General features: G+C 43.8%; 1 protein-coding gene across 2 annotated transcripts; it reads right to left on the reverse strand.

Annotated features, from left to right (window-relative positions):
- Positions 1 to 1,228: 1,228 nt before the first annotated feature.
- creb3l3l (cAMP responsive element binding protein 3-like 3 like) lies at positions 1,229 to 26,540 on the reverse strand. Of its 2 annotated transcripts, none has more exons than XM_070868348.1 (10): positions 26,384 to 26,540; positions 22,414 to 22,548; positions 21,290 to 21,605; positions 19,190 to 19,302; positions 17,226 to 17,318; positions 13,707 to 13,813; positions 13,201 to 13,269; positions 10,716 to 10,800; positions 9,460 to 9,547; positions 1,229 to 3,539 (listed from the first exon to the last, which is right to left on the reverse strand). In XM_070868348.1, the coding sequence occupies exons 2-10, from the start codon at positions 22,546 to 22,548 to the stop codon at positions 3,145 to 3,147; spliced, it is 1,401 nt and encodes a 466-aa protein (XP_070724449.1). In that variant the 5' UTR covers positions 26,384 to 26,540; the 3' UTR covers positions 1,229 to 3,144. The 2 variants fall into 2 exon arrangements, with proteins under 2 accessions (XP_070724449.1, XP_070724448.1); XM_070868347.1 differs by having other exon boundaries at positions 19,190 to 19,305; positions 26,384 to 26,539.
- Between the last annotated feature and the right edge of the window lie 323 nt (positions 26,541 to 26,863).

Here is a 26,863-nt window from a genome sequence, read left to right on the forward strand (position 1 = left end):
GAGGGGGAGGGAAGGAAAGGAGAGAGAGGGGAGGGGGAGGGAAGGAAAGGAGAGAGAGGGGAGGGGGAGGGAAGGAAAGGAGAGAGAGGGGAGGGGGAGGGAAGGAAAGGAGAGAGAGGGGAGGGGGAGGGAAGGAAAGGAGAGAGAGGGGAGGGGGAGGGAAGGAAAGGAGAGAGAGGGGAGGGGGAGGGAAGGAAAGGAGAGAGAGGGGAGGAGGAGGGAAGGAAAGGAGAGAGAGGGGAGGAGGAGGGAAGGAAAGGAGAGAGAGGGGAGGAGGAGGGAAGGAGAGAGAGGGGAGGAGGAGGGAAGGAGAGAGAGGGGAGGAGGAGGGAAGGAGAGAGAGGGGAGGAGGAGGGAAGGAGAGAGAGGGGAGGAGGAGGGAAGGAGAGAGAGGGGAGGAGGAGGGAAGGAGAGAGCGGGGAGGAGGAGGGAAGGAGAGAGCGGGGAGGAGGAGGGAAGGAGAGAGCGGGGAGGAGGAGGGAAGGAGAGAGCGGGGAGGAGGAGGGAAGGAGAGAGAGGAGAGGAGGAGGGAAGGAGGAGGGGAGGAGAGAGAGGGGAGGAGGAGGGAAGGAGAGAGAGGGGAGGAGGAGGGAAGGAGAGAGAGGGGAGGAGGAGGGAAGGAGAGAGAGGGGAGGAGGAGGGAAGGAGAGAGAGGGGAGGAGGAGGGAAGGAGAGAGAGGGGAGGAGGAGGGAAGGAGAGAGAGGGGAGGAGGAGGGAAGGAGAGAGAGGGGAGGAGGAGGGAAGGAGAGAGAGGGGAGGAGGAGGGAAGGAGAGAGAGGGGAGGAGGAGGGAAGGAGAGAGAGGGGAGGAGGAGGGAAGGAGAGAGAGGGGAGGAGGAGGGAAGGAGAGGGAGGGGAGGAAGGAAGGAGAGGGGAGAGAGAGGGAAGGAGAGGGGAAAGAGGGAAGGAGAGGGGAAAGAGGGAAGGAGAGGGGAAAGAGGGAAGGAGAGGAGAGGGGAGTGGAGGGAAGTAGAGGGGAGGGAGGGAGAGAAGGAGGCTGAAAGGCCGGGCCCAAGACTTCGGGCTGGATTTACAGGTAGGTGGCGTCAGTTCCTCGGGTCCAGGGCGGGGTGGGGGTCGTGGAGGGGGGGTCGCGGAGGTGGGGGGGGGGGGGAAAGAGTCGCGGAGGTCGGGGGGGGGGGGGGGAGGGGAAGAGCGTAGGTCGGGGGGGGGGGGGAGGAGGAAAGAGCGTAGTTCGGGTCGCCGGGTGGGGGGGGGGGGGGGGGGAGTCGATTCGGGTCCGGGGAACGGGAGTCAAGTCGGATCGGGTTGGGTGGGAGGTGAGCTCTATCCACGCAGCCCCAGTGAGGCCATTCGGCCAGGGCTAGGGGCTGCGTGCTTCGGGCCCCTCCCACAGTTTTGGGCGCCTGGAGCTACTGCATGTGCGCGCCCACTGTAGCGCCTATGCAGAGGTCCCGGCACTGTTTTCAGTGCAGGGACCTGGCTCCGCCCCCCACAGCTCGTGCTGCGCCACGCCCAGCTCCAGAGGACCTGCAGGGAGCCGGAGAATAGGTGAGTTTGTTTTTTAGGCGCACTTTGTGGCGCGAAAAACGGGCGTCCCAGTCCGGGCTTCGCCGTTTTAGGCACGGCCCGAAACTTGGACCCTATGACACCACCAACCAGTTTGCTCCAGTCACTGGGAATACCAAGCAGGGTCTTCAGTAGTAAGCAAAAGAAGTTGTGATTTGAAGGCCAGTTAGAACTCTACTGCCTCAAAAAGTCTACTTAAAATTGTCTTAAAATTACTAGTGACCTCTCAATCTGTTAACACAACAGTTGAGCCATTGGTCAGAGGTCTCTGAGTATACTTCATACAAAAAGATAGTGGAAATCTGGAACACTCTTCCCCAAAAAGCTGTTGAGGCGAGGTCAATTGTGAATTTCAAAACTGAGATTAATAGATTTTTGTTAGGCAAGGGTATCAAGGGATATGGAACCAAGGCGGGTAAATAGAATTAAGATACAGATCAGCCATGATTTAATTGAACGGTGCAACAGGCTTGAGAGCCTGAATGGTCTACTCCTGTTCCTAGTAGACAACGTCCCAACTGTCACATTTCCCAATCATCGATTAACCATGTGACCAGCCCTTACGTTATATGCTGGACTATATTACAACATGACAAGTTTAAGATAACAAGGAGGCACTGGTAAACAAACAGTGCTACAGAGATCAAATTTATGTTTGAGCTCAGAACAGCTCAGTGACCAATTTCGAGCTGCATCAACCATAAGATGCCGAGCAGAGTTGGTTGCTCATCCCAGAAGGTAAAGGGGAAGGAGAGGAGTTATGCCTTGGCAATTGCTGGCAATCTGTGGTAATGATTACAAGGAGCTTGGTTAAAAAAAAACAGGCGTAGACAGACAACATGTTTGCCTTCTCGGGTTCCAGGCATTACACAAGTCAAATGAGGAACAGGAAATGAAAATAACAAAAAAAATCCCTGAATACTCGAAGAATAAAAAGGGAGAAGAAAAGGAACAAGCTTCACAAAATAGGTTACAAATACAGTGGGAGACAATTATATTGGGAGTTATTATGAAGGAAAATGTAACAAAAGCAAGGAGGGTCAGTTGAGAGGTGCACCACTGTATAGTGCACAGAAAATACATTTGGCCCCTTCAGCTGCACAATCTAATGCTGAAGAAACTTTATTACATGTGACATTCCAAATAGAGTAATGCAACATCCAACAAGGTGAATCAACAGCACTGGGACTGGAGAGGTTTCTTTTAAGAGGAACTTGAGGAGGGAAATAATGTAGAGTAGTATATGCAGAAGATGCAAAATATGAAGTGTTTCTAAAAATTGGCCAAACTTATAAACCCATAATTATGATATTGCAGGGTTGAATTATTTGTACACACTTAAAATACTTGATTTTGGTAACTGCCATCTTTCCTCAAAAATTTGGGACTATTCAATTTATGACAGTGTAAAAAATAAACACATTTTTTTATACCAACCCATTCCCACAAATGGTGCCAAGTCTCTTTCACTGACCAAAGATGCACAATACATCAAAGAACAAACCTATGCAGTGCCTGAGTATATGAAAAACATACGCTCACTTTACTCCTCAATTTCAAAAACAAATGACGTACAATTCAGGATTCAATGTCAGGAAATGCCCTGCACACCAGTTACATTTCGTCTGACCGTGGATGTGCTTTTATTATCACTGTTGTGGTGTGCTCTGTCCAGTTTGGCTTGTTCTCTGGTGAAGCCGAGATGCCATAGCCCCCGTTTTCACTTCCTGAAGTCGCCCCTCCCAGGCTTGCATCACCTTGGACAATAGCTTTTACTATTCTATCCATGTCTGAAGAGGAATTGCTGTTTAATGTTGAAGCAGATTCTGCCTTCCCCAAGTCTGAAGCTTCAGTTGTGCTGTTCTGACTTCCTGACAATAATGCTTGAGAAACTTGTTGATCCAACACATGATTCTCTTGCATTACCTCTGGCTCAGTGTCCGGATTGTGGGTATTCGGCACCATGCGCACATGGGATGAATTGCTATTTAGTAATGTCCGGGAAAGTACTGTAAAAGAGGAAAGGAATTAACATTATAATCCATGGAACAGAATGTACACCTTCCACAGAACAATGCGATTAGCAAGAACCAGCTTAAAACAATTTGCTTATTTTGGATAATAGGGCATCTTCTGAGGCCAAATTACTAACCCTCATAATGAAGGTCTAGCACTCAGCCAATGTGTAGTATTTAGCAATTGACAGACTTAGATAAGCATCCAGAAGGGTAAAGGCAGCAATCCCTTCTGATTCAACAAAGGAGTCTCACTGACTGTGGCTAACAACAGAGTGCAAATAAGGTCTCAGATCTGAAAAGGTCTCCTCAGACAGGGCTGTACATCATCATCATCATCATCATCATCATCATAGGCAGTCCCTCGAAATCGAGGAAGACTTGCTTCCACTCTAAAAGTGAGTTCTTCTTAGGTGACTGAACAGTCCAATACGGGAATTACAGTCTCTGTCACAGGTGGGACAGACAGTCGTTGAAGGAAAGGGTGGGTGGGGCTGGTTTGCCACACGCTCCTTCCACTGCCCGCGCTGGTTTTCTGCATGCTCTCTGCGACGAGACTCGAGGTACTCAGCACCCTCCCGGATGCTCTTCCTCCACTTAGGGCGGTCTTTGGCCAGGGCCTCCCAGGTGTCGGTGGGGATGTTGCATTTTATCAAGGAGGCTTTGAGGGCATCCTTGAAATGTTTCCTCTGCCCACCTGGGGCTTGTTTGCCGTGTAGGAGTTCAGAGTAGAGCGCTTGCTTTGGGAGTCTTGTGTCAGGCATGCGAACAATGTGGCCACACAACGGAGCTGGTCGAGTATGGTCAGTGCTTCGATGCTGGGGATGTTGGCCTGGTCGAGGACGCTAATGTTGGTGAGTCTGTCCTCCCAGGGGATTTGCAGGATCTTGCGGAGACATCATTGGTGGTATTTCTCCAGCGATTTGAGGTGTCTACTGTACATGGTCCACATCTCTGAGCCATACAGGAGGGCGGGTATCACTACAGCCCTGTAGACCACGAGCTTGTTGCCAGATTTGAGGGCCTGATCTTCAAGACTGTTGATGATAACTGGGAGATTATTTTGGTAAATTACATTGCTGAAACAGCAATTCCCAATATTAACCCCAACTCCTTAATTGTTAAAACTTGTGACCCTGGTACTTGAACCCATCACCACAGAAAGCAATTTGCCTGCATCAAATGTGCCAATTCCCTTCATAATTTTGAAACTTCATTTGGAATCTCTCACTTTTCGCAAGTAAAACAAGTCCAATTTCTTTAGTCTTTCTCCATTTCATCATTAAATTTAACTTTTAAATTCCTAATACCCCGTTTCTTGCCTTTCTACTCTGAGAACAAAATATCCTTCCCAAGACTAGGTGGCCAGAACTGCACACATCAGTGGTGGTATACATAAGTGGTATATTTGTTCTCCAATCCCTTGTCAACACCATTCAATAGTGTGCCTTATTTAGTCTCTTTTTTTTAAAAACTGCAACTAAGCACATACGGATAGTTCCACAGATATAGTCACTGTAATCACAAAATGTGTTTCCGGAGCAGCACATTGGAACATTTAAAATATCTTCTTTTTCTTGTAACCTTGTTCCAAAACTAAATTAATTCTTACCCACGTTTGAGCAAAAATACTTGTGCACTAATTTTACAGTTTTCCATATCATGAAAGTACCTTCAAAATACTTTTCACATAAGGGCTACAGACACCAGTCACTGAAATTCTTTTTTTCTTTTAAAACAGATGAGTTTACAAGGTTACAATTCAAATTGAAGAGTTGTAGTAACAGCACAAACAATGAACGTGAAACTCAAGCAGTTTATCAATAGAGTACTTTGACTGAATTAAAGCCTTGCAAACTCACTCTTTTCAAATTAAAATGAAGTATTTGATGCATATAAATGTCTATATTTCTTTGGATATATTTCAGGGGGGAAAAAAAAGACATATTTTGGATTGCTGTGGCAGAATGAGTGCAGTTCTGAAGTGAAAGGAGTTATAACAAGTGAATGGCTCAAATTCAAATTTCTCCTGCTTGTGTTTGAACCTCACTATGACCTCACCCCTTCCATACTTTGTAACCTGTCCCAGTGCTACATCCCCATACCTTTGACTCCAACCTCCTTTCACCCCACCACTGGCAGCTATGCCCTCAGCCACCAAGACAACACTCTACAATTCCCTCTATAAACGCTTCTCCTCCTTTAAGATCTTCCTTAAAATCCATCTTTTTGACTAAGCTTATGGTCATCCTGCCTAATAACCCCTTCTTTGGCTTGGCATCCATTTCTTCCCTCAAGTCCCTGAAATGTCTCGTGATGTTTTTCTACATTTAAAGGGCTATATAAAATGGAAGCTATTGTTGTTATTGAAAGTGTTCATGCATTCTGATGCCCAACTCAAAAGGCATAAATCACATGACATTGCAAGGTGTTCAGCAGCAGTTACTAGCTCATACACAATTCAGTACAGAACACATAGCAACCAACTTCAATTTTATATGAAGTACAGAATCGGAACCAATGTCCTCGGGGGAGTGTTTGCTAGTGCTGTTGGGGAGGAGTTAAACTAATATGGCAGGGGGATGGGAACCAATGCAGGGAGATAGAGGGAAACAAAAAGGAGGCAAAAACAAAAGACAGAAAGGAGATGAGGAAAAGTGGAGGGCAGAGAAACCCAAGGCAAAGAACAAAAAGAGCCATTGTACAGCAAAATTCTAAAAGGACAGAGGGTGTTAAAAAAACAAGCCTAAAGGCTTTGTGTCTTAATGCAAGGAGTATCCGCAATAAGGTGGATGAATTAACTTGCAAATAGATGTTAACAAATATGATGTGATTGGGATTACGGAGACGTGGCTCCAGGATGAGCAGGGCTGGGAACTCAACATCCAGGGGTATTCAACATTCAGGAAGGATAGAATAAAAGGAAAAGGAGGTGGGGTAGCATTGCTGGTTAAGGAGGAGATTAAGGCAATAGTTAGGAAGGACATTAGCTTGGATGATGTGGAATCTATATGGGTAGAGCTGCAGAACACCAAAGGGCAAAAAACGTTAGTGGGAGTTGTGTACAGACCTCCAAACAATAGTAGTGATGTTGGGGAGGACATCAAACAGGAAATTAGGGGTGAGTGCAATAAAGGTGCAGCAGTTATAATGGGTGACTTTAATATGCACATAGATTGGGCTAACCAAACTGGAAGCAATACGGTGGAGGAGGATTTTCTGGAGTGCATAAGGGATGGTTTTTTAGACCAATATGTCGAGGAACCAACTAGGGGGGAGGCCATCTTAGACTGGGTGTTATGTAATGAGAAAGCATTAATTAGCAATCTCGTTGTGCGAGGCCCCTTGGGGAAGAGTGACCATAATATGGTGGAATTCTGCATTGGGATGGAGAATGAAACAGTTAATTCAGAGACCATGGTCCAGAACTTAAAGAAGGCTAACTTTGAAGGTATGAGGCATGAATTGGCTGGGATGGATTGGCGAATGATACTTAAGGGGTTGACTGTGGATGGGCAATGGCAGACATTTAGAGACCGCATGGATGAACTACAACAATTGTACATTCCTGTCTGGCATAGAAATAAAAAAGGGAAGGTGGCTCAACCGTGGCTATCAAGGGAAATCAGGGATAGTATTAAAGCCAAGGAAGTGGCATACAAATTGGCCAGAAATAGCAGCGAACCTGGGGACTGGGAGAAATTTAGAACTCAGCAGAGGAGGACAAAGGGTTTGATTAGGGCAGGGAAAATGGAGTATGAGAAGAAGCTTGCAGGGAACATTAAGATGGATTGCAAAAGTTTCTATAGATATGTAAAGAGAAAAAGGTTAGTAAAGACAAACGTAGGTCCCCTGCAGTCAGAATCAGGGGAAGTCATAACGGGGAACAAAGAAATGGCAGACCAATTGAACAAGTACTTTGGTTCGGTATTCACGAAGGAGGACACGAACAACCTTCCGGTTATAAAAGGGGTCGGGGGGTCTAGTAAGGAGGAGGAACTGAGGGAAATCCTTATTAGCCGGGAAATTGTGTTGGGGAAATTGATGGGATTGAAGGCCGATAAATCCCCAGGGCCTGATGGACTGCATCCCAGAGTACTTAAGGAGGTGGCCTTGGAAATAGCGGATGCGTTGACAGTCATTTTCCAACATTCCATTGACTCTGGATCAGTTCCTATGGAGTGGAGGGTAGCCAATGTAACCCCACTTTTTAAAAAAGGAGGGAGAGAGAAAACAGGGAATTATAGACCGGTCAGCCTGACATCGGTAGTGGGTAAAATGATGGAATCAATTATTAAGGATGTCATAGCAGTGCATTTGGAAAGAGGTGACATGATAGGTCCAAGTCATCATGGATTTGTGAAAGGGAAATCATGCTTGACAAATCTTCTGGAATTTTTTGAGGATGTTTCCAGTAGAGTGGATAAGGGAGAACCAGTTGATGTGGTATATTTGGACTTTCAGAAAGCGTTCGACAAGGTCCCACACAAGAGATTGATGTGCAAAGTTAGAGCACATGGGATTGGGGGTAGTGTACTGACATGGATTGAGAACTGGTTGTCAGACAGAAAGCAAAGAGTAGGAGTAAATGGGTACTTTTCAGAATGGCAGGCAGTGACTAGTGGGGTACCGCAAGGTTCTGTGCTGGGGCCCCAGCTGTTTACATTGTACATTAATGATTTAGATGAGGGGATTAAATGTAGTATCTCCAAATTTGCGGATGACATTAAGTTGGGTGGCAGTGTGAGCTGCGAGGAGGATGCTGTGAGGCTGCAGAGCGACTTGGATAGGTTAGGTGAGTGGGCAAATGCATGGCAGATGAAGTATAATGTGGATAAATGTGAGGTTATCCACTTTGGTGGTAAAAACAGAGAGACAGACTATTATCTGAATGGTGACAGATTAGGAAAAGGGGAGGTGCAAAGAGACCTGGGTGTCATGGTACATCAGTCATTGAAGGTTGGCATGCAGGTACAGCAGGCGGTTAAGAAAGCAAATGGCATGTTGGCCTTCATAGCAAGGGGATTTGAGTACAGGGGCAGGGAGGTGTTGCTACAGTTGTACAGGGCATTGGTGAGGCCACACCTGGAGTATTGTGTACAGTTTTGGTCTCCTAACCTGAGGAAGGACATTCTTGCTATTGAGGGAGTGCAGCGAAGGTTCACCAGACTGATTCCCGGGATGGCGGGACTGACCTATCAAGAAAGACTGGATCAACTGGGCTTGTATTCACTGGAGTTCAGAAGAATGAGAGGGGACCTCATAGAAACATTTAAAATTCTGACGGGGTTAGACAGGTTAGATGCAGGAAGAATGTTCCCAATGTTGGGGAAGTCCAGAACCAGAGGTCACAGTCTAAGGATAAGGGGTAAGCCATTTAGGACCGAGATGCGGAGGAACTTCTTCACCCAGAGAGTGGTGAACCTGTGGAATTCTCTACCACAGAAAGTTGTTGAGGCCAATTCACTAAATATATTCAAAAAGGAGTTAGATGAGGTCCTTACTACTAGGGGGATCAAGGGGTATGGCGAGAAAGCAGGAATGGGGTACTGAAGTTGAATGTTCAGCCATGAACTCATTGAATGGCGGTGCAGGCTAGAAGGGCCGAATGGCCGACTCCTGCACCTATTTTCTATGTTTCTATGTCTATGTTTCTACAACTTTGTTGCAGATCCTTAAAATTATGCTATTTTCTTACTGTGTATCTTGAAAACTAGGAAAGATGTACTTGGGAATATCTAAACAGGAACGCATTAAATTAATAAAGGACCAATAAATAATAAATTAATTAATATTTATACAACAGAGCAAGAATTCAAAGACAGTTTACTGATTTCGCCCAGGTATTTAGATCTATTAATATTCAGCAGCATGGACTGGTGCTTCTTATCCATACTTTAAAACAAATTCTTACCACTATATGACTCTTCCTGGGGTCCCAGCTTTGTACCAAAAGGGTTGATGCTTGGGAAAATGATAAGTGTAAAAGAAAACAGGAACACCTAGAAGAAAAAATAGGAGGCAATGAACTTTACTGGTCATTAATAAATGGAACAATACAATATAGATAAAACAAAGCCAGACACAGTGATAGCTTTCTACTGTACACAACCAAAGGTGCCATTAGGGAGCCATCCATGAGAAACCTACAAGTCATGGCGATCTGCTCAACCAATGGATGGAAGACAACATGGAGAGATATACAGATGAACGGAATAGAAACAAAAAAAACTTGTAAAAGCCAATTAGAGATTATCCTCCAATATAGCCCAGTAATGACAGCAGCTGGGAACGTTTTTTTTTTATAAACTTAATGGTCAGCAAGAAAACTATTAAAAGCACTTTTAACTACAGAACTATTTTCTACTCCTTTTCTCCTCTCTTTTGAGCACTGAATCATGTTTAAGTGCAGTTTCACAATCTCAGCTGTCATCCCCATGCCATACTTCGGGAGGGCAGCAGCACAGCTATTTCTGATCCTGTCTTTATTGGATCTCTGCACAGAGTCACTTGAATGAGATCATGTGGAATCTAAGTTGTTTTATCCTCCATCCCAGTCCAGTAAACAACTACAGCTCCCCAACCAAGATAAGCCAACCCCACAACCAGGAGATCAACCCTGGGACCTTCCTGGGCTATTTGGTTCAGTTGGTAGCACATGGTACAAAAGACTGTGGGCTCGAGCTCATAATCTGGGGCAACACTTTCATGCAGTACTGAAGGAGTGCTACACTAGTACAGGTTTGGTCCTTCAGTTGAGACTTGAAAAGAATACGGCTTTCTTATTCCGGTGATTCAGGAAGATGTTAAAGATTCCATGGCACTATTTGAAGAGTAGGGAGTTTGTCTAGTGTCCAGCCCAATGTTCCTTCCTCAACCACAAAAAAAAAATTAACTGGCCATTAACCACATTTCTTCTTGCAGGGCTTTGCTGATGCAAATTAGAATGCCATGTTTTGCCTGCATTTTAAGTGTAATTCATTGTGAAAAGACATTGGTGTGACTTTGGAGCAATATCACAATATATAAAAGGCAAGTATGATAATAATCAAGCACTCTTACCTGGCAGTGCATTTACACACTAAGCTACTGAAGTAGCAGAATAGCACTGTTAATCACAGACCAGACACACTTAACACACAACTTAACAGTTCAATATCTTATTCTTACCATAATGCAAGTACTGGTGTTAGCAGTTTTGGTGGTGCTTCGCACGACCAACGTTTGCAGCTTCCTCAGCTGTTCAATTAGAGATCTATAACAAAATAAACTGAAAATCAATTTCTACTTTTTTCCCTTATTAATGTACCATAATAAGCTGGTTGGAGAGATAACTAAAAAAACAGTTCCTTTATCCCCAAGTTTTATATTGTATTTTGCTTCATTATGTATATTCATTATCTTCATTGATACACGGTGACAAAACAAGTATTTTGTAAGCCAGAAAATTACATAGCAAAATCGCTATTTCTCAACAATCAGTTGGTGATTAGCATGGATTACTTCACAACTCCAATTAGCAATCATCGTGCAGTCAACCAGCCACACAAAGGGGCCAAGTTTCTGATATCCGCTAAAACGGCGCACCTCCGAGAGGCCTGCCTACTTACCTTGCGATTCTCCGAGTGCAGCAGGCCTGTTCAGCAATCAGCGCGATGCAGCATAACAACAGGGGCGGGGGGGGTGGGCCAAACAAACAGTGCCAGCAGCTGCCGCGTGCGCAGTGGAGTCTGCGCAGTAGCTCCTGGCCCCCAGATTCTGTGTGCGTGTGCTGCTGACTGTGTGGGAGGGGCCGCAGCACGCAGCCCCTAGCCCTGGCCAAATGGGCTCCTGGAGAGGGCAGAGTGCCGATTGCCAGCCTGCAGCCCCTAGCCCTGGCCGAATGGGCTCCTGCAGAGTGCCGATTTCCAGCCTGCACGCAGCCCCTGGCCCTGGCCGAATTACCTCCTGGAGCAGGCAGAGTGCCAATTTCCAGCTTGCAGCACGCAGCCCCTAGCCTTGGCCGGTCTCCCGAACGGGTAGATGAGGTAGGAACTTTTTTATTTAATGATTTATTGAATGTTTTTTATTTATTGATTTATTTATCATTTATTATTGATGCTGGTTCTTTATTTTTTTATTTTTTTTTTTTAAAGTGAAGTGTTTAATGCTTTGGAAAATCCCCTAATTTCCCTCTAACTTCCCTTCGCCCTCATCTCTGGCTACCTGCGCCTAATTCTAAAGTGTACGCAAGGTTTTTCTGAGCGTACAAAAGTCACCACTTACTCCGTTATAAGTTAGTTTGGAGTAACTTTTCGGTGCCTAAACTTGCAAAACATGCATAAGTGGCTGGTAACGCCCCGTTTTGAAAAAAAAAACTGAACTAAGACGAAACTAAACTAACTCACTAGAACTGGAGCAAACTAAATGCCGAGAATTGCGTTTGTAAGATACTCCAAACTAAACTAGTTGCTCAAAAAAAATAGGAGCAACTCCACCCAAAACTTGGGTCCAAAGATTCCTGGCTAATGTCCACTATGATAGCCATCATGCACAGAGAGAAACAAAATAAATACAGGACCCAGAATAAAAACACTCTCTGGAAGTAATTTCAGCCAGGTTATGAAGGGGCTCAGCTGCCATTAGAAATCCCTCAGACTTCACTCCACTGGCTTGACATGTGACTGCCTCCATGTCAATTACTGTCTTGTTCTAATTTTTATTTTTAAATGGCCCTGAATGGCCATTTAAATGGCAATTGCCTCCGACCGGAGAATTTTTATGAATCTACCTGGTGGTCTAGGAGGCGCCTTGGATTCCGTTGGGGAGGTCTTCTCTTCCCGCGACGTAAAGTGCGCTCCCGTCCGGAGGGTTCCCATGCAGAAGATGCAGTCACATGTGACTGCTCAGCCAATCAGGTATGTATTCCACAGCTTTCCCATTACTAGCAATGAGAACTCCGTATCTACCAGTTCTCATTGCTATTAATGGGAAAAAAAAACAAACACACACTAATAAAAAATAAAAAACAGACCCCACATAATTAAAATTAATTGAAATTAAAGTTAATAAATGCCTTAGAAAAAAACAATATTTTTCCGATTTTTTTTTTTAAGTTTTGTAATTCGGGTTAAAAATAAACTTACCTTAGTGGGCAGAGTTTTTAAAACAATAAAATGTGCTTATTTAATTTAATTTTATGATGTTTATGTATGTTTTTAAACACTTGCGCCTGTAAAAGTAGGCTATGTGCCTGCTTTTTCAGGCACAAGAATTTTGAGGACATATGCTGGGCAAGATATGGGTAAATCCCGCAATCTTGCCTAAGCAAATGTCCTCGCTCCTGATCTGCGGATCATCTGTCAAGCTCCAGCTTGACAGATCAGAAAAGCCGATTTTCAGCGCATGCGCATTGTGCGCTGAAAACCGCTTTTCCGATGTCTTCCCGGGTCCGTTGAAACTTCATACGGACCCGGGAAGGCCAGGATTTCCAGGCCAATATGAATTTCTATGGTCATCAAGGTAATGGATACTGCTAGTGCTGTGAATTAGTTATTTCTCCCATTGTAGACCTAATGTCTGTATCAAGCATTCCCATGTCAGGTATAGCATAAATAAACAGACTGTGTTCATAAGTATATCAATATCTTAAATTTATCTGCATGGCGGTACGTACATATTTTGGCTCTCAAGATGCTGCACCTTCCTCTGCAGTTCTTGGTTTTGGACAGTGCATGCTACAACTCTACAATACAAAAATTGTATTAGAATAGCCACAGCTGAAAGAGTAGTCACAATGCAAGCTTGTAATCAGAAACTAGGAACTATGTTCCAGGAACAGTAATAAGCTCAAATGCATCAAACGTTAATTTTAAACCATACAATTAATTATGACTTGTAACCCTTAATAATTAAATAGTGAATGTAGTGCAGGAATTATACAGAAAAGAATATGAACGCCTAAGCTGCTGGAGTTTAATTAATATACTGGTTTAATTCTTCATACATTTACTGGCAATAGGCGTTCGCGCATAGATACAAAACATTTTAAAATTCACTGAACAACTTTATAGATACATTATTCGGTTAACTGGAAAACTAAGACTGTTGCTCAAGATGTTAATTTTAAAAAAATCAATTTCTAGCAAGTGCAATATTTGGGAAATATGTGTGCAATCGTACCGACTCTCCAGTCCATCAATGTAATTCTTTTTCTTTTTGCGACTGTCCTGTGCAGATTGTTTGTTTCGAATCTTTCTTCGGATTCTTTTCAGTGCTCTTTCTTCTGACTGCAACAAGAATTTAATGAAAGTTTTGTGAAATAAAAATCACCTGAATTACAGCGAGAGTACATTATCCATTCCATCCACTAATTTAGATAACTTTAGACAATTTCAGAATTATTCCTTCCATGAAACAATTAAAGACACTGCCTGATCGACCAAACTAATGACACTTCTTTGTAATTTCAATCGACACAAGGTAGTTTGAATGTGTTAAATCATTCAGTGGTGAGTGGATAGTGTTAATCTGTCAGTCCTATGACTCTTCCTCCCCATCATCACATGTATTTGCGCATACATGCTCAAGCCCCACATTCAGCCTAAGGGATAGACACGAGATGTGTTCCCAGGCCTCTGCCAATACCACTCAGAACTAGCTACGAGGAATGTGCCAAAGCTGCTGAATTCAATGCTCTTCCCCCTCCGATTCTCTATCGCTGCAGGGTGGTTGCCAAATAAGACAGGATAACATTGCATTTGTAGCCTTATTACAAAAGGGATTGGAGTACAAGAGTAAAGAAGTCTTACTGAAAATATGTAGGGCATTGGTAAGACCACATCTGGAGTATTGTGTACAGTTTTGGTCTCCTTACCCAAGGAAGGATATACTTGCAACGAGACAGTGCAACAAAGGTTCACTAGACTGATTCCTGGGAAGAGGGGATTGCCCTATGAGGAGAGATTGAGCAGATTAGGCCTATATTCCTTAGAGTTTAGATGAATGAGAGGTGATCTTGTTGAAACATATAAAATTCTTAAGGGCTTGACAGGTTAGATCCTGGGAGGATGTTTACCCTGGCTGGTGGGTCTACAACTGGAGGGTCACAATCTTAGATAAGGGATCAGCCATTTAGGACTGAGTTGAGGAGACATTTTTTCACTCAAAGGTTGTGAATCTTTGGAATTCTCTACCCCAGAGGGTTGTGGATGCTCAGTCATTGAGTGCATTCAAGGCTGAGATAGATTTTTGGACTCTAAGAGAATCAAGGGATATGACAGGAAAGTATAGTTCAGGTAGAAGATCAGTCATGATATTGAATGGCAGAGCAGGCTCGAAGGACCGAATGGCCTGCTTCTATTTCTTATGCTCTTATTGGAAAGTTACCAGTGAAGGGTATTGATGAATGCTCATTGTTCATCTCTGCCATGTTGTGTGTTGCGCACTTGGTCCGGGCAGCAGAGCAGGTCTCCAGTTGTCCTGGTTAATCCCTGCCACTGGATAAAGACCTAGCTCTGTCAAGCCTGTGTGGTGGCTGGTGTGCAACGGTCACCACACGTTAAAAAAATTCACACACAGGCATCTTCCACCCCCTCAACTGGAGTTCAGGACTGGAACATTGGGTCCTTCATTGAAACATCTGTGAACTCTCGTGGAAGCAAGTCATCCTCGTTCGAGGGACCACCTATGATGATGATGACACTGCATGGTCCATTGTAAATTTTCTTTGGAAATTTAAAATGGATTCATTTTGGTTTCACTTTTACCACTTCTCAAGCTGTAAGGAAATCATTTGAAATGGAGCGATTGAAAGGTTTGGCATCTGTGAGGTCAGCTAATGCAACTTTCAGATTAGCCACCAGGAAGCATGGGAAAAGAAGTAGACCATTCAGCCTCTCAAGCATATTCCACTATTCAATTAGATCATGGCTGATCTATATCTTAACTCCATTTATCACCTAGGTTCCATATCCCTTAATACACTTAACTAACAAAAATCTATCAATCGCAGTTTTGAAATTTTCAATTGGATCGCTGCAGTGTGGTAGTTGAGCTTTCCTTTCCTGCTGCCAATCACTTTACATCCACTCAGGACTTCAAGGACCCAGAACCCAGCACAGAATAAGAACATAAGAAATAGGAGCAGGAGTAGGTCATTTAACCCCTCAAGCTTGCTCCACCATTTAATAAGATCATGGCTGATCTGATCATGGACTCAATTCCACTTCCCTGCCCGCTCCCCATAACCTTTTACTCCCTTATAGCTCAAAAATCTGTCTATCTCTGCCTTAAATATATTCAATGACCCAGCCTCCACAGCTCTCTGGGGAAGAGAATTCCACAGATTTACAACCCTCCGAGAAGAAATTCCTCCTCATCTCAGTTTTAAATGGGCAGCCCTTTAGTCTGAGACTATGTCCCCTTGTTTTAGTTTCCCCTACGAGTGGAAATATCCTCTCTGCATCCACCTTGTCGAGCCCTCTCATTATCTTATACGTTTCGATAAGATCACCTCTCATTCTTCTGAACACCAATGAGTATAGTCCCAACCTATCTTCATAATTCAACCCCCTCATCTCCGGAATCAACCTAGTGAACCTTCTCGGAACAGTCTCCAATGCAAGTATATCCTTCCTTAAATACAGAGACCAAAACTGCATGCAGTACTCCAGATGCTGCCTCACCAATACCCTGTACAGTTGTAGCAGGACTTCTCTGCTTTTATACTCGACTATACTTTATACTCTAATAATACCTCACCATCAGTTAAAAAGTAATACATTCTATAACTGAACTGGAGCATACAATTGTTCTGGTAGTTATTTAACAGAAGCAGAAGCAGAATCAAATTGTAAAGCTGTATCCTGAATAAATGATTGAGTGCTCAACAGAAGCTTAGTGATTGGATTTTCCGGTCCTTTGCGCTCCAGGTTTCGTTCTGCAGCGACGTGAAAGGCAGCGTTCAGGTCTCCTGCGCCCGTCGCGATCCTCTAATCCGTTTTTGCTGCAGCGTTGAGCAGCACCACCGGGAAGAGCTGCGCCAGGTGTGCAACATCTCTCATTGAGTCACCGGCAGTACTTTGGACTTTTGCCCGATCTGTCCACCTGCAATAACTGCCTAGGAAATCAATGCGGCCCAGCATAGCCAGCGGCGCAGAAAAAGGTAACATACTCCAAAGAAAAGTACAAGTGTTTGTTCTTTTAATGTTTTTTGCGATTTGTGTTGTAGTTTTGGAATGTTTGTGTGTGTTTTTTCTTAAGGTATCCCCCCCCGCCCCTCTCTGAGTGCACTTTAGTTCGCGAGTTTCCATTCTTGTGCCACGAAAAGTTGTACAACGCCTCCCTTCATGCTGTGCCTCTTGATGAAAGGCCCAGATGCCGAAACTTCCTTACCAAAGCGTAAACTATTCCCGGCCGATAACTTTCCTGCCCAGTCTCCATTTTCACCCCGAAAACAGAAACGCCTAAAATACAGCCCTAGGAGTCATATCACTACTCCATTCATTCCACAGCTGTCAACATGAAGCTCAATATCACAAGGTATTTGGTTATTAATGGTAAAAAGTTAATAAAGTGTGTAAATGTTTAATCAGAATACGCATAAAGACACTACAACAACAAAAAGTACAAATAAACTAATGCAAAATATATTTTGAATTCTCTTCCCCGGTAGCTAAACCACAATGAAGCTGCTCTGACCTTTGTGAGGGGTAGATCTGTGGGTAATTGCACACCATCTTTCGATAAAAGTCTTTTTTCTTCATCAGTTAGAGCCAGTTCTTCAAAGTAATGCTTGACAAAGAACAGGAAAAATATTAAAAGATCATGTCTGACATTCGCTGCAATCACACTTTTTGATGAACAATTGCAATTTTCTCACAATTTAAAAACACATGTATATCACTTCACCAATTCCAGCATAAAAACATAAGAATTAGGAGCAGAAGTAGGCCATACGACCCCTCGAGCCTGCTCTGTCATTCAATAAAATCATGGCTGATCTTCTACTTCAACTGCACTTTCTTGCCCGATCCCCATATCCCTTCATTCCCCAAGTATCCAAAAATCTATCTGTCTCAGTCTTCAATATACTCAACGACTCAGCATCCATAGCCCTTGGGAGTAGAGAATTCCAAAGATTCACAACCCTCTGAGTGAAGAAATTCCTCCTCATCTCAGTCTTAAATGGCCAACCCCCTATCCTGAGACTCTGCCCCCTAGTTCTAGAATCTCCAGCCAGCAGAAACAATCTCTCATCATCTACCTTGCCAGGGCCTCTCAGAATCTTATATGTTTCAATGAGACACATGAGGGGGGGGGGGGGGGGGGGTGTTTTCGGCCAGGAAACCTGAAAATGACAGGAACATAAAACCCTGCCGAGTTCAACAGCAGGGCGTCATTAACATTTTTTTAACTCCATTTCCCAGCGTGGCAGCTGGCCAGATTGAGAGACTGGCTTGCTGCTGGGTAGCAAAGTCAGAGGTAGAAGGCCACAGCTGGGGACAATCCTTGGCAATAGGAAATGATCGGGGGCATGGTGGAGGGGGGGGGGGGGGGGAACTCGGTGCATGGCAGTGTGAAAAAATGGGCAGGGGGTGGAATTCAGATTGCAGCAGCGGATTTGCTTGAGGGGCTGGAGGTAGCACTCCTGCTCCTCCTGGCCCACAAGCAGTGCTCTAAAAGGCACTTACCTGCTGCAGCAGTTAAATACAAATGGCTCTCAAAAATCTGAGAAACCGAGCCTCATTTAAATATAATGATGGACTCACTTCTCCAGAGCGGGTTACTCTGACTCACCCAATCTCGCCTCAGTTAAACTGGAGGTTGGCACATTTGTTGCTGGGTTTGCTTTGCGCACATTTACCAATTTGACCCCCCCCCCACCCCCGAACCTCTCCTACCCATCGTGTGGGGTTGGGGTTAAAATTATCCCGATTAACTCTGCACAACTCAGAAAATCCAAATCGCATTACGAAACAGTACCATTTAACGACAAAGAGAAATCTGCTATTTGATTGCCTGAACAAGTCACTCTTGGTTGAATTCATTTTTATTTTCTCCCCCAACATGCACACACCCTATCTGCGGAGTTGACCAGGAGGCCTGTTCCCAGGCCTCAGTCAATGTCACTCTTGAAATAACCACCAGGTCTTCCAGCCTGTGCACTACCTGCATCCAAGAGAGAACACATCTTGTTTCTATTGTCACTATTTATGTGTATGTACACAACAGCAAGCGAAGGATGCCTCTGTTTTGCCATTCACATATTTATGATCCAACGCACTTGTGCTGTACTGAACACAGAACGATACAATGGATATTCTGCATCTCACTTGGACTGATGGTGGACAGGAGGACTCACTCAAAACAGCATTTCTCCATAGGGTGGAGCAAATTAAGTTAAAGTGTCAGGACTTTCAACAATACTCTGTGGCCACATGATGCAGCCTTCACCACTTTTCAGAAGGACTTGGCCACCTTATTGACAAGGTGGATTGTACGTTGGGAGATGTCTGGGGAGCAATAATGGAGCTGGGGAAAGAAAAACAAGCACCTCATTTCCGTAAGGACCCACATATTTCTGTACACCCACCAAAAAACTCACTACATAAATCTGAATTCAAAGTCTGTATTTGTGAGAATTAATATAGATGTACACTTACATGATTTGTTTTACGGTGTTGCTGCAGATCTTCAATGGTGAGGGTCACAAGGCCTGTGCTTTTTTCTGCAGGAACAACTTGTGGGTTTTCAGTCAAAAAGTCAGGTTCCCAGTCTTCTAAGAGGTAAAAAAATATTGGCCTATCTTAACTGTGACACTTCAGAGATTTAAAAATATAACTGTTGCACACTAATTAAGTAGCCTGGTAAATGCAAGAAAATGTTAGCATATATAAAATTTTACAAAAAACAAACCATTTTGGGTGGGGGGAGGGCAGGTGTGGAGCAGGCAAGATAATTTTAGCAGGTTGAAAGCCAAGGGCTGCCCATTACATGAGCCCTTCTCCCGCTGTAAGAAAGCGAGGTCAGTCGCTCCTTGACTAGACTGAATGTAAATCACCAACGCGAACAGATTACCCTTTGGCATCTGACAGCCAAGATTACAAAGATAATGCGGAAAACACCAACCCAACTGCCATACATTTTTCATTTCATCCCATTAAGTACCTTGGTGAGACTTGGAATGAAGTTTTCAAAATACACCTTTTCTATTTTATACCTGAATTTTAAAAATATGATTTAAAAAATGTAATACTGAAAGTTATAAAATGAAGTTGGAGCTGGCGACAGAACCATAACATCTTTGCAGAATACCATGTATAGCAAGTGATAGTCGTTTAGTTTAAAAAAAATGAAACTTACAATTTTTGACAAATAACTTATGTACTGAAGAAGAAATATTTTAACCTATTCTTCCTCACCCCTCCTTTCAAAATTTAGATAATGCTTGTCAATCGCCAGTGCTGTTGTTTATGGACAGACTGAGGCATGAAGCACAGTTCATTAATAAAAAAATGTTTATACATTTAAAAGACAACATTGTCTTTGTGGAGATGTGAGTTTGGATATTTTTGAAGTCAGAAAGTGGTATGTTGGGTGTTGGGAGTAGAAAAAATAAACACGTTGCCCTGAAAGGAACTGAGTGAACCATTAAGCAGAAAGTACATCTTTAAAATCAGGAGCTTCTTTACTGAGTGGTGAGAATGTGGAACTTGCGACCACATGGAATGATTGGGGCGAATATCAGATGCATCTAAGGAGAAGCTAGATAAGTACATGGGGAGAAAGGAATAGAAGGATATGGTGATAGGGTGACATTACGTAAGGTGGGAGGAGGCTCATGTGGAGCATAAACACCAACATAGACCTGTTGGGCCAAATGTGCTGTATAATTCTATGTAATTCTATGTGTAACAATGCAGGCCTTTACACTCCTGAATACTGAACAACAGGAAGTCCTTACAGCTAGTTTGCCAGTTCAACAGTTAGTCCTCCTTGATGGTTAATATGCAGTCAGCATCAATATCATATATAAAAGCTACCGAGGAACTATAACATACAGGGGCGGCACAGAATGTTGGAACACATGGTCCAATTGCATATCCAGTTGAGTTCCCAATGTCACAGGGACCTCCTAGGGATAGGGTAGTGGGTTAAAGAGGAAAAGAACAAAAATAAATGCTTGCATTTCTATAGCACCTTTCACGACCTCAGGTCATCTCAAAGTGCTTTACAGACAAATGAAGTATTTTTAAAGTGTAGTTACTGTTGTAAGGTAGTAAACTCTGAGCCCATTTGCACACAGCAAGCTCCCACAAACAGCAATGTGACAGCAACCAGATGATCTGTATTTTTCAAGTGATGTTGATGGAAGGATAAATATAAGCCAGAACACTGAGGATAACTCCCCTGCTCTTCTTTGACATAGTGCCATGGGATCTATGTCCACTTAAGAAAACAGACAGGCTCTCGATTTAATGTCTCCTCCTCAAGCCTCTGGAGTGGGACTTGAACCCACAACCTCTAGCTCAGAGGCGAGGGTGCTACCCACTGAGCCAAGGTTGACACTTAGGAAAGAGAAAGAAAGGAGAAACCAAAGAGAGTCAGTCCCAGCTGTGCCATGCATTTTTAAAGCGTTTGGTTCTAAACAGCATTAGTAAAACAGGTCACTTATCCAACCACTTACCATGTTCAATTATGTCCTTAGATGACCCGTAAATACAGCTAAATAGTTACAATGTAGCAACACTAGAGGTACTAACCTAAATCAATCGAGACATTGGTTTCTGTTGAAGGGTTCTCAATTCTTATACTGTACAAACAATTGGCATCATTCGGTGAATCCTGATGAAGTGAATAGTTATGGTCGGAATGTATGACTTCAAAAAACGATGGGCCATCAGACAGTGCGACATCGCTGCCTGATGGGCTATCTTCATGGTTGCAGTTGTTGTTGTCTTCTTCTGATATTCCACTGTCACTACCCAATGGAGACCAGGACATTGTGATAGGGGTCTCATCCTCAAAAGAACCAATGATGGAGTTGAAGAAATCCTCAGTGTCGTGGTCATTCAGCATCTGTGAATACAAGAGACAACCTCAGGGAATGAAAGGTTGCACCAATAATACCATGTGATAGAACATGAATAACTACTAAAACCATCAGCACGAGGTGGGGAGAAAAGGCAAAGGTTGTTTCCCCACGTTATCAATAACTGGCACATTACTGTTGCTGCTTCCAAACCAGCTGATGCAACTTCTAGTTCCATTGTTGGCGAGCAGATATTTGAACAAAGGAGGCAGGTGATAAAGCATTTCTACAATGTAGACATTAAAAGGTTGGCATTTTCTAAAATCCAACCATAACTTTGGCAGGTTGGAAATATAGCCGCCCCTGACCCCAGCTGATTCTCAGGAAAAGGTTGATGTAAATATTGTCGATGGGCACCCAGTAGCATTCGAGGAGCCAGGATGTAAAGAGGTGATGCAGAATGGCTGTGGCAGGCCTCAAGCCTTCCGCAGCGAAGTGTGGCTTGTACTTTGCTTTAGCTTGTGCAATTAATCGTGATTACTCTCCTGAAGACTTGGTGCGATACAAAGCTGTTCGGTTTAGAAGGCCCCGGGTTAGATTTGTATGTTAATTTAGATGCTCTCAGCTGAGCAGTCATTGGGAGTACTACAATCTCAACAGCCCTGCGCTGTGGGCTGGAGGGGCGGGCGGGATGAGAAGGGGTTCCTTTAGTCACACTCAATAATTAACTCACACACAAGGAATTGGCACTTGGGCAACGTATTAGAGGGCGTCCAGCACATGTGGAACCATACCCAAACACCTTCAAGTGAGGAGGGGAGGAGAAAAAAAAAGACATAAGGGTTAAACACTTACATCATGCTCACACAGTCCCCAATCCTCTGTGAACGTGATCCCATCACCAAGCTCCTCATTTGGAAGTGATCCAGACTGCTGCTGAAACAGCAACTGCAGCAGCTCATTATCATCAAAGTCATTGCTCAGAGACATCTACAGGAGAAGAAAAGTATATTTAACAAGAAATTTAAATGGTCTTAATGCAGGCCAGGGAAGCAAATAGATTATGACAGAATTTTAAGACCTATGACAATCATATTATCACAGTTTCACACAAAGGTTCAGCCATCTAATTAAGAATACTAGCCCAATAAAAAAACATACAGAATGTATATGTAATTATATATATTTTGCATAGACTAGTGTATATCCGTCACCTCAGATAGCACTTGCCACAACCCAGCTTGTCTACATTTGTTTATGCAAAACTCTACTTATAATTAAATTGCCACATATTGAAAAGTGGCAGATTAGCAAAAACATTTTTTTTTGTTTTCTTGCACCAGCATACATGCAGATCTTATGAACAAAATGCTGCTTCCCTTTCAAAAAAGTGAGTAAGCTAAACCATTAGTGATTCATATAAATAAATAGTTTGACAAATGCATGACTACACCCTTGAAACGGATGAGCTACACTTGTATGCACCAGAGGGCGAGCTGCCTGAAGATTTGACTGCTCTTTGTGGGAGTCGCCACCCATCTCCTTCCTTCAAGCTCCAGGTGCTGCTAATCCTCAAGTCACTACAATTCTTTTGCTGCTGCTCCAATGCCAAATATGCAAAGGGTGGTGATGGATGGATGTTTTCAGACTGCAAGGTAGTTTGCTGTGATGCTCCCCAAGGGTCAGTTTTGGGCCCATTACTCTTTGCAGTTTTTATAAACGACCTAGACTCGGGTGTAGGAAGCAGCATTATGACATAGAAATATAGAAAATAGGTGCAAGAGTAGGCCATTCGGCCCTTCGAGTCTGCACCACCATTCAATATGATTATGGCCGATCATGCAACTTCAGTACCCCATTCCTGCTTTCTCTCCATAACCCCTGGTCCCTTTAGCCATAAGGGCCACATCGAACTCCCTTTTGAATATATCCAACGAACTGGCCTCAACAACTTTCTGTGGTAGAGAATTCCACAGGTTCACAATTCTCTGGGAGAAAAAGTTTCTCCTCATCTCGGTTCTATCTGGCTTACCCCTTAACCTTAGACTGTGCCCCCTGGTTCTGGACTTCCCCAACATCGGGAACATTCTTCCTGCATCTAACCTGTCTAATCCCGTCAGAATTTTATATGCTTGTATGAGATCCCCACTCATTCTTCTAAATTTCAATGAATATAAGCCTAGTCAATCCAGTCTTTCTTCATATGTCAGCCCTGCCATCCTGGGAATCAGTCTGGTGAACCTTCGCTGCACTCCCTCAATAGCAAGAATGTCTTTCCTCAGATTAGACCAAAACTGCACATAATATTCAAGGTGTGGTCTCACCAAGGCCCTATACAACTGCAGCAAGACCTCTCTGCTCCTATACTCAAATCCTCTCGCTATGAAGGCCAACATGCCATTTGCTTTCTAACTGCCTGCTGTACCTGCATGCCTACCATCAATGACTGATGTACCATGACACCCAAGTCTCGTTGCACTTCCCCTTTTACTAATCTGTTATCATTCAGACATTTGCAGATGATATGAAACTTGGCAAAGTAGTAGATCATGATGAGGATAGCTGTATGCTTCAGGATGACAGACAGGATGGCGAAATGGGCAGAAGCATGGTAGATGGAGTTCAATGTAGAGAAGTGTGAAGCAATGCACTTTGGGAGGACTAATATGGAAAGCTAATACAAGTACATCATATATGGCATGATTTTGAAAAGTGTAATTGAGCAGAGAGACATAGGTGTCCATATACACAAATCCTTAAAGATGACAAGTAGAATATAAAAGCAAAGAGATCATGCTCGACCTTTATAAATTATTGGTTAGGCCTCAGCTGGTGTATAGTGGACTATTCTGGGTACCATATTTCAGGAAAGATGTAAAGGCATTAGAAAGGGTACACAGGAGGTTTACCAGGATGTTACCAGGAATAAGGGACTTCAGTTATGAGGAGAGTTGGAAAGGTTAGGACGGTTCTCCTTGGAACAGAGAAGGTTAAGAGGTGACCCAAGAGGTTTTCAAGATGGTGAAAGGTTTTGATGGAGTAGATAGAAAAAATGATTCCCTCTGGTGAATGGGTCAATAACTAGAGGTCATAGATTCAAAATCACGGGAAAAAAATCTAGAGGGGAGACGAAGATTTTTTTTAAACTCAGTTATCGGGATCTGGAAAGCTCCAACTGAAAAGGTGGTGAAAGCAGATTCCATAAATCATTTCAAAAGGGAGTTGAACAGGTACTTGAGGAGGAGGAAGAACTTACTGGGTTACAGACAAAATGCGGGAATGTGGGACTAAGCATGGCTGCTCTTTCAAAGGGCCAGCACAGGCACAGTGGGCCAAATGGCCTCCTTCTGTGCTGTAAGTTTCTATGATTCTATTATGAGGTATGTTAAGAGATAGCATTGGATACCTTTCCTGTGGCTAGAGCTATCAGAGATTCTGCAACAGGCAGCAGGAAGCCGACTCTTCTTCAGATGAGGAGGACTGGGGTGGAAGAGGAAAAGGGATTTGGAAGCAGCCTTTTTAGGCTCAAACTGGATTGATAATTACTTGAAGCAAATGAGGCAGCTGAGTGGCCAAATGTACTTGTTATTGCAGAGCCAGAAGTCCCATTCTGTCATTGTTACCCAATGATTCCTTTTGCATGTGGAAGTGTATTATGGAAAGGATTTGGGTCAGTTCCAAAGCTCTCCGCTGCCAAATGGCCTACAGACAATTCTGCAGCAAAGAAGGCATAAGAGCTGAACAAATACAGCTTGCAAATTTAGACCCAACATCTAAACTGGGGAAGCTTCTTTTCAATTAAATGCTACACTTCCACCTTTAAATCGTGACACATGGATCCTCTTTGCAGCAATAGTCTACAAAAACTCACCTTTATATAAATATTCTAATGTAACTAAACAGAACAGCGGTGTTTTATTACCATGATGGAATTTCCCATGCTGAAATTACCTTTCAGTCACATGGTTGATTGTGTATTGTACGATTTGAGTGATGCAAACAGGAAACGGGACGTATAAAATTAAAACCCAAGGGATGAGAAAACATTGTAAATTTGTATCATGCGCTCAATTCAATTATTGTATTACTACAGTATTTTGAAAGTGATATTTCGTAGATGTTATCCCGGACATGCCACTACTTTTATGCAACTCAATCATTATTTTTTTTAAATTATGAATATATTCAAAAAACGCGCATAAAAATATCTGCCACAGATATTCATTTTCACATTCCCACACGAAAGGCATCTTAGCCGGGATGTGAAGCAAAGTACACATTGTATGTTGCAGATCGATCACAGTACTGTTCACCCTCAAGTACGCACTATTTCAAAGCTGCATTCACCCCAACAGCTCCATTTCATTCCTTTTGACAAATGACACTAAAGGAAACAAGTACCCTGAACTGAATAACACTGGAGTAGATTGAAACTCCCGTTGAAACCGAAAAATAAAAACTTTCATTCCTTGCTAATGGATTGAGGGCAGGATTACTCCCACGAACGAACATTGTACAGTTTCCTGCGGCAAAATCAAGTTTCAACCTGAACCCCACTTGTCGAAATGTCAGAGAAATAATGACGGGTGAGCGACAAGTGGGACACAGATTGCGGACCCGGTTAACCACCTTGTGCTTTTGTTTCTCCCCCAAAACAAGATGACACGTATCACAAGTTGGAGGTTATTTTAAACCAACGACAAACGAGCGAGTGGCACCTGTTTCCCCAGGTGATCACAATTGGGTGCAGCTCCCATTTCAAACAGGCACCAGCAGTGAGTGTAAAGCTATCCCCGTGCTGTACCGTGCGGCGGGCTCTGCTTACCGTGCGATCCGGGCTGACTCTCCTTGCTGTTCGATCTTGCGCTAACTCTCCTTGCTGTGCGATCCGGGCTGCTGATGTTTCTCTGTTCGCAGCAGATTCCAACAGGGCAAAAATGACATCAGGTACCCGGAACTGCCGGCAGCCGCGGCGCCTCCCTGGGTATTGCAGTTCACTCAGCCTGCCCCCTGCTTGCTTCCAGAGATGGCCCCGCCGCCGAAGAACTACAGAAAGCCCCGTCCTCCCTCCGCCACATCAAGCCACGCGTTTCCTGGGGGTGTGCCGTGCTGGAAGTCCCGCCCCGGCTCCGCGCCGATTGGTCTTGTTTAGCGTGAGTTTGCTTTCGCTGATAAGCCCTGGGAGACATCGATCACCCTGTTGTCCTGGCCTCCCAACAATAAGGTGCAGGGAAATTCCGAGTGCCGCAACTAAGATTTGGATGAACTTGTTGAGGCAGATGTTGCATCATTTGTGTTTGGTGTC

Source organism: Pristiophorus japonicus, chromosome 2 (genome assembly GCF_044704955.1).
Source record: "Pristiophorus japonicus isolate sPriJap1 chromosome 2, sPriJap1.hap1, whole genome shotgun sequence".
In the NCBI taxonomy this organism is placed as follows: domain Eukaryota; kingdom Metazoa; phylum Chordata; class Chondrichthyes; family Pristiophoridae; genus Pristiophorus; species Pristiophorus japonicus.

Excerpts from the sequence above, each read along its gene's own strand:
- creb3l3l (XM_070868347.1), bottom strand. The coding sequence starts at position 22,548 with ATGTCTCTGAGCAATGACTTTGATGATAATGAGCTGCTGCAGTTGCTG. Across the intron at positions 17,319-19,189 it reads AACACCGTAAAACAAATCAT|CATTACTTTGAAGAACTGGC; the intron begins GTAAGTGTACAT and ends TTCTTTGTCAAG. Across the intron at positions 13,270-13,706 it reads ATTGATGGACTGGAGAGTCG|AGTTGTAGCATGCACTGTCC; the intron begins GTACGATTGCAC and ends TTTGTATTGTAG.